This window comes from Phyllostomus discolor, chromosome 2 (assembly GCF_004126475.2).
Source record: "Phyllostomus discolor isolate MPI-MPIP mPhyDis1 chromosome 2, mPhyDis1.pri.v3, whole genome shotgun sequence".
NCBI lineage: Eukaryota > Metazoa > Chordata > Mammalia > Chiroptera > Phyllostomidae > Phyllostomus > Phyllostomus discolor.
In genome coordinates this window covers 161256215-161264144 of record NC_040904.2, presented here as the reverse complement: position 1 = coordinate 161264144, position 7930 = coordinate 161256215, and the positions used below count along the sequence as shown (strand labels likewise).

Here is a 7930-nt window from a genome sequence, read left to right as displayed (position 1 = left end):
AGTGTGTTTTAGCCAGGGGCCATCAATGAGTGGTAAAACCAGTTTAGCATTTATTAAAATAAAATAGAAAATTGAACATACTAATGCACCTTTTGTCATACAGGTAAGTATTGTTTCATGAAGTTTGTTTCCATCTGTGTGTGTGTGTGTGTGTGTGTATTTGCGTTTGTGTAAGTATTTAGTACCACGTGCAATGTATTTCTATGAGTCTGAGTCAAAATTATTTAACTCACTGGTCCAGGCTATGTACCTCCATCCATTTGCTGGGTGAAAGGCAGCACAATATAATGAAGGCAAAATACCTCTTACTGGCTCTGTGCGACTTTGGGCAACCTCAGTTTTAACCTCTCTACAGTACTGCTCAGTTTTTTCAATCTGTAAATTGAGGATAATAATAGTACCTACCTTATAGATTTGCTGAGTTAATTACATGAATTAATACTTATAAAGCATTTACTACAGTGCCTGGCACTGTGCTAATAGGATCCAGGGATAAAAGGCGAATGAGAAACAGACCCAGCACCAAGGCACTTGTCCCAGGCCTCTCATTGTGGGTTTTTCTCCACATTGGTAGGAGGAAGTAGTAAAACGTTTTGTTTTCCTCAGGTCCACCGTTTCTCAAACCTACACCAAGTAGCAGGCCTGCCATAGAAACGAGCCGAGAGCGTCCCCCGATGGCGTAGCACCGTCAAGGGTCTAAGTGCTTGGGGCCAAGAGCCTATCACCTTCGTACTACAACTCCCATAATGCAGCTCTTCCCCCTCTGGTCTCTAATTGGGAGAGCGATTTGTGATCCTGCGTCAGGCAACTTACGTGACCGGAGTCTCAAAAGCCAAATAATTATACCCAGAATTACGTCCGGGTAGGGTGTCGCGAGGGTTGTTGGGAAATGTATTCTTTAATTTCTCCCACCATCAGGAAAAATAGTCCCATGGTCACATCGTGCCACTGATAAATAAACTCGAGGAACACTCCCTCCCGCCCCCCAGGTTTCAGCGAAAACGCTGAATAGTGAAGGAAATTTAAATACAGTGAATTATCGTTCTTGGCGTTCGTCAATTGAGGATTCTTCCGGTGTGAGCGCAAGAATCTGGCGCTATATAAGAGAGACAGAGCGGAAGCCGGATCCTCTTTCGGGTCCTCGCTTCCAAGATGGTGAGTTCTGGCGCGTGGTGAGCGTGGGCTTAGGCTGGAGGTAGAGAGGACCAGATTCCTTGATTGTGGGGGATTTGCGAGTCCGGTCCATGGCGGAGGAGTGGACGGAATGTATGCTTGTTTCGGGCTTGGAGAGATTTGCGAGAGACTGGAGATCTTATTGGCACTTTTCTGGGCGCTGCGTGTGTGGAATGTAGTCGGAAGGGGCTAAGACTGATGTAATTTGTGTCTTTTTCCTAACATGGTCTTTATTCTCATGCAGACGAAGAAAAGAAGGAACAACGGTCGTGCCAAAAAAGGCCGCGGCCATGTGCAGCCTATTCGCTGCACTAACTGCGCCCGATGCGTGCCCAAGGATAAGGCCATTAAGAAGTTCGTCATTCGAAACATAGTAGAGGCCGCAGCCGTCAGGGACATTTCGGAAGCGAGTGTCTTCGACGGTGAGTAAGCTCCCGGCCTGACTTGTGCAAGTATCTTAATACCCACCCCACCCGCAGGCTTTGTTCGGTGGAGCATTCTTTTGAGGTTGTTGGGGGTGGGAGAGAAACAGTGTCTTTGTTGTGGTTGCCGTTTCAGAGCTTTGGCTGGTTAGAGGGGGACATTATGGTAGTACACAGTCTTTGTTATAGTTTGTGACGGCTTTCTTTCCTTTTTAAAAAAAATTTTTTTTTCAGGGAATAGATTCCAAAAATAGTTCATTCTGTAGCAACATTTGAGGAGCAATAGCTGTAAACGTAGAATATGTAACAATTCCTAGGAATTGTTGAATGTTTGAGTACCTGTTGTGGAAATGAAAGGTACAGACTAAGTCTGAAAAAATGTTTAAAGTAGGAGGTTGTCTAGTTTGGTTGAGAAAAGATGTTTTTGAAACAATATGATGTTTTAATCATTTCGTTTTCTTAAGACAAACGATTCTTAAGAAAGGACCTAGGAATAGGCTTTAGGGCTGGTGCAACTTCTGAAGGAACTGGATGTTCAGTTTTTCTAGGATGTGGCTTTGGCCCCCCTGGTGACAGGATGAATTGGTGGTAGAGCAGTATTAACTCAATTTGTGAAATTGCAGGTGTGTTTAGGCATCAGAAACTGAACATTTGTTTTGAGATTGAGGTTTTGTAGGTGTGCCTGACAGACATTTAAGAATGTTTAATATTATATTTGTTTTTCATTTTAGCCTATGTGCTTCCCAAGCTGTATGTGAAACTGCATTACTGTGTGAGTTGTGCCATTCACAGCAAAGTGGTCAGGAATCGTTCTCGGGAAGCCCGGAAGGACCGAACACCTCCACCCCGATTCAGACCGGCGGTAAGTATCTTAAAAAGGAGATGTGGGAGCTGGTAGGGGGTGAGGGGCATGTACAAAAGATACATGAGGACCCAAGGATTACCTATGGTGAGATAAACTAAGTTTGGGAAGGTAGGTGGGACTCACACCAGAGTCACTTATAAGAGAGTTTTAGAATTTGTTTTGGAATGGGTGGTGTGGTCTCCTTTCACATCTACCAGTTTTTCCGTGCAGTTGTGACCCAAGTATATTGTTAGTGATGGGAGGGTAGAGGTCAGGTTCTTTGAGGGGGAGTCTTCAGTTGGTGGTTTTTAACTTGCACTTTCATTCCTTTGTTTTTCAGGGTGCTGCCCCACGACCTCCACCAAAGCCCATGTAAGGAGCCCTAAAGGACTAAAGAAAAGTTCTCTGGAAAAAAAAAATAAAATGGAAATTGTACTTTATATTAGTACATTGAGTGTGTTTGTTGCCAGAGAAGATGGGGGTTGTGTATATCATAGGGACTATAATTGCTTGTACCAAGTATTCAAACGTGGAGTGAGTGCTGCATAGTTTTTCATGGGGGAGAAAGCTTATTTCTGCATCTTAACTTGGGTTTCGCTTGTATTTATATTCTCATCCTGCTTTGCATAGCTGTGGGGAGGGGTTAAGGCTAATGTTTGGCTAATTGGTGTTTTAAAACTGGGGGACAGGAGCTAGGAAGATAAGGAGAAAGTGTTGAGTGAAGAGCAATCAGGAAGAGACTGAGAATGTGGTGTGTGCACCCCTGGGTGGGAGTCAAAAAGATTAGGAAGTACAGGACTTGGATAGATTTTAAGAGGATTTTTAACTACGTAAAATTAGTTCATCAGTGCGACAATGGTTTATTTTCCTAGAATTCAGAAATTCGAAAGTTATGAGTTGGGGGTATATATAAGGATGTGACAGCAAGGAGGGCGTGGGATATTTCAGAGTATAGGTGGTCTTGTTTATTGGAAAAGCCTTTAACTAAACTAAACAAAACAAAAAAACCCAGATGGAAACCCCTGACCGAGATTTACTCAGCATACCAATGCATGTGCTGAAACAGCTGTGGCACAAGTCCTGAATTTGTCAACACTAAATGTAAGCAAGAGTATCTCTGTTCTTTGGGGAGGATAAGACGTAACTGTCCCCCTTTCATTCTCTTACACTGTAAGCTCTTCACACCAGGGCAAACATTGGATAGAAGAAAATCAGAAGTCTAAGGTTTAAATGGTAAACCTGGTACCCCAAATCCCAGCTTGCTTAATGAACCAGATTCAAGTAGTAAATCAGGGCTGTGGTAACTGCTTGAAGGTCTCTTGAATTGTTGGCATAGCCTATACTTTTTTCAGGGTAAGTCTTACAAGTTTTAAGAATTGATTTATGCATTCTGAATGCGAAGTATGATCCTGTCTCTAGAAATCCTACATTCAGGAGCCTAACACTACTAAGAATTAGTTTAGCAGGGTTTTTTGTTTGTTTTGCTTAAAGATAATTCGAAGTTAATTGATTCTTGGAGTGCCAGAAATAACTCACAAAAGGGCTGTTTGCCTCAGGTTCTGAAGTAGCCCCATCCTACCTGCCAGTACCAGTTGCATATAACTTAAATTATATGTTTTGGGGTTTTTTTAAAGATTTTATTTATTGCCCTGGCTGTTGTGACTCAGTGGATTGGGCGCTGGACTGTGAACCAAAGTTCACCGGTTTGGTTCTCAGTTGGGGCACAAGCTGGGGTTGGGGGTCAGGTCCCTGTTGGAGGGCACTCAAGAGGCAACCACGCAACATCAATGTGTGCTTGCCTGGACCAGTTTGAGATTTAAAAAAAAAAAGATTTTATTTTTAATGAGGGGAAGGGAGGGAGAAAGAGGGAGAGAAACTTACGTGTGGTTGCCTCTTGCACACCCCCAACATGGGGTCCTGGCTTCCAACCCAAGCATGTTCCCCAACTGGGAGGCAAACCTGCGACCCTTTAGTTCACAGGCTGGCATGCAATCCACTGAATCACACCAGCCAGTGCTAAACTATATATTATTTGATGGGTGATCAGGATATCCAAGTTCTATGAGAAAGGTATCTGCTCTGTACTAATCTTACCTGCCCTAAAAGGAAAATCTCAAGCCACGCCCACAAGTCAGCTTGAGGTTCTCCGGGTAATTGCACAACAAAATTGGTCTGCTCTACTTAAGCTATTACACACTGAAGTTGGAGTAGGTGGTCACAGTGTGGGGTAGACCTCTGAGCTGCACACCCCCACCTGCCCCAATATTAATGGACTTTAATATTTAGGGGGGGGGTGTTACTGCAGCTTTAGCACCTCCAGGACAGTGCTATGTTCTGCAGACTCCGTGTGAAGAGTTTTCAAGCCAGGCAGAGGTCTTTGGGCTCTTCCAGCATTGCCCCAATGTACACCTTTGATGCTGCTGAGTTTCATGTCCACTCTGGTAGCCAGGCTTCATTGAGGTCCTGAGCCACCCTTTCCCTTAACCCCAAATCCTGCATTTTTGTTCTTTGCTCACCTTTCCGTAATTTAGCATGTATGAGAAAAATTGCTACTTTTCCCTAAGTTAATGTCATGCTTCTTTACTTGACACATTCAGTAGCTATTAGGTGTAGAGGCATGTCCGCTTCATGTGTGTTAACAAGCCAATACACTCATCAAAGGAAACAGCCAGTAGGTGAAAGAACAGGCTAGAATCTAGGTTTTATTTGTTTAATAAGTACTGCCCATGTACTTGGCACTTGGTTTCTGAATCCAACTCCCCCCTTAAACAGTAATCTGGTTAAAAACCTAGGAGAGATGACTCCTAGATAAAAATTTTACCTCTGGTATTTGGAGCTGTGTGACCTTGGGTGATCACTCTGTCTTCAATTTTCTACTCTTTAGGATGGTCATTCCTATTTCATAGTACCTTAGCGAGGTTTAAGTGATAGAAAACAATCATTCAAGAAATACTTACTGAGTACCTACTCTGTGCCAGCCATTTCTAAGTGCTGATGACATTAGCAGTGACAGAGACCCTGGTCTCAGCTTTCTTTTTTTCATTTTTTGGAAGATTTTTTAAAAAGAGTGGTTCTTTTTTTTATGTCCTTATTTTTAAAAAGATTTTCTTTTTAGAGAGGGGAAGGGAAGGAGAAACAGGGAGAAACATCAATGTGTGGTTGCCTCTTGCACACCCTGCACTGGGGACCTGACCTGTAACCCAGGCATGCGCCCTGACTGGGAACCCAACCAGTGGCCCACCAGTTTGCAGGCCAGCACTCAACCCACTGAGCCACATCAGCCAGGGCTCAGCTTTATATTTTACTGGGGGACCTGTGGGGGTGGTCTGGCATGATGAAGGGTTGCAGTTTTATGTTTTTGGTGGGCTGATGACTATGGTTGATAACATTTGATGAGAAAATTAAAGTAACTGAAGGAGCAAGCTGCTTGGATAAATGGGGGAAGTTTTCCAGCAGAAGGAGTAGCAAGTATAAATGCCCTATGGCACTAGTGTGCTGGGTATATCACAAAAAAAGGCAGTCAGTGTCTATATTCAAGTGAGCGAGGGGAGCGTGTACTAAGGTCAGGTGTACAATCCTCCAGACTTTGATTTAGAACTGCTTCTTTATTCTAAAGCAGTAATACAGAGCACACAAGGAGGGGCAAAAGTAGGTTTAGTCATGAGTACACAAAACACATTCTTTTTAAAAAATTTACAGATTTTTAGCCCTGGCTGATGTGACTTAGTGGATTGAGTGCCCGCCTGCCAACCAAAGGGTCGATGGATCGATTCCTCCTGAGGGCATGTGCCTGGGTTGTGGGCTGGGTCCCCAGTTGGGGGCATGCGAGTGGCAACCACACGTTGATGTTTCTCTCCCTTCCCCTATCTCTATAAATAAATAAATAAAGTCTTAAAAATAATAAGATTTATTGATTTTTAGAGAGAGGAAAGGACAAAGAGAAACATCAATTTGCTGCTCCACCCATCAGGGCATTCATTGTTTGATCCTTGTACATGCCCTGACCTGGGCACAAACCCACAACCTTGGTGTATTGGGACAACGATCTAATCAACTGAGCTGTCCAGCCACAGCCAACACAGTTTATTCTTGTATTATTATTAATTATTGCTTTATTTTCCATACAAACAACTGTAAACCTACTTTTGTCCAACCCTATGTACTATTTAATATATAATCTTCTCAAGGGGATCTAGAACAGCACTCAGGATCAAACAATATTTCTTCAGCAAAATATAAGACTAGCATGTTAAGTGGGAGAAATAAAGACTATAAATGACCTAACATGAGTTTCATGTCAGTTTTTGCTACCATATGATTTCCAAAATTCTTGACTTCTTTTAGAGCTGTTTCAACTTCTTTTTTTTTAAGATTTTATTTATTTATTTTTAGAGAGGGAAGGAAGGGAGGGGGGAGAGAGAGAGAGGGAGAGAGAGAGAGAGAGAGAGAGAAAGATTCAATGTGTGCGGTTGCTGGGGGTTCTGGCCTGCAACCCAGGAATGTACCCTGGCTGGGAATCGAACCTGGGACACTTTAGTTCCCAGCCCGCGCTCAATCCACTGAGCTACGCCAGCAAGGGCTTCAACTTTTTTTAAAACTTCTATTTATTGATTTTAGAGAGAGGAAGGGGGAGAGAGGTGTACCTTCTTGGTATTTCTGCCATATCTATACTGTCATCTTTAAATTGACTTTTTACATATATTTATTATAAAAAAAGGAAGTTATGTCAGTATTCTAAATGGAAAACTAATAAATATTACCATAAATACAAGGGAATTTAGAAAAATACCACATAGCTTTTAAACTTAAAAAAGCATTGCCCTGCCATTGTGGCTCCATTGTTTGGGTGTCATCCTGCAAACCAAAAGTTCCTGGGTTTGATTCCCAGTCAGCCACATGCCCAGGATGCGGGTTAGGTTCCCAGTTGAAGCAAGTGATTGATGTTTCTTTCTCACAACAATGTTTTTCTCCCTCCATTCCCTTCTCTCTAAAAATAAATAGAATCTTTTAAAAAAAATTTAAGTTTGCCCTGGCTGGCGTAGCTCAGTAGATTGAGCGCGGGCTGGGAACCAAAGTGTCCCAGGTTCGATTCTCAGCCAGGGTACATTTCTGGGTTGCAGGCCATAACCCCCAGCAACCGCACATTGATGTCTGTCTGTCTGTCTGTCTCTCTCTCTCTCCCTCCCCCTCCCTTCCCTCCCTAAAACTAAAGAAATAAAATCTTAAAAAAAAATTTAAGTTTTATTGCACTGCCCAGGTGGCTCGGCTGGTGAGACCATCACCCCCCATACGCCAAGGCTGCAGCTTTGATCCCCCAACAGGGCGTGTACGAAAATCAATGAGTGCATAAAGTGGAACAACAAATCAATGTTTCTCTCTCTCAAAAAAAGACCAATGAATACATTTTGTAAAAAAAAATCTCATTATTTTTTACTACCAAAGTGATTTTTAGCATGAAAAATGGTACCATCCAAAAATCATCCCACACGTG

At 42.8% G+C, this 7930-nt stretch overlaps 1 protein-coding gene across 1 annotated transcript; it reads left to right on the top strand.

Annotated features, from left to right (window-relative positions):
- Nucleotides 1-998: 998 nt before the first annotated feature.
- Nucleotides 999-2879, top strand: RPS26 (ribosomal protein S26). The gene is made up of 4 exons (XM_028532237.2): nt 999-1155; nt 1418-1595; nt 2327-2457; nt 2780-2879. The coding sequence occupies exons 1-4, from the start codon at nt 1153-1155 to the stop codon at nt 2813-2815; spliced, it is 348 nt and encodes a 115-aa protein (XP_028388038.1). The 5' UTR covers nt 999-1152; the 3' UTR covers nt 2816-2879.
- The last annotated feature ends 5051 nt before the right edge of the window (nt 2880-7930 follow it).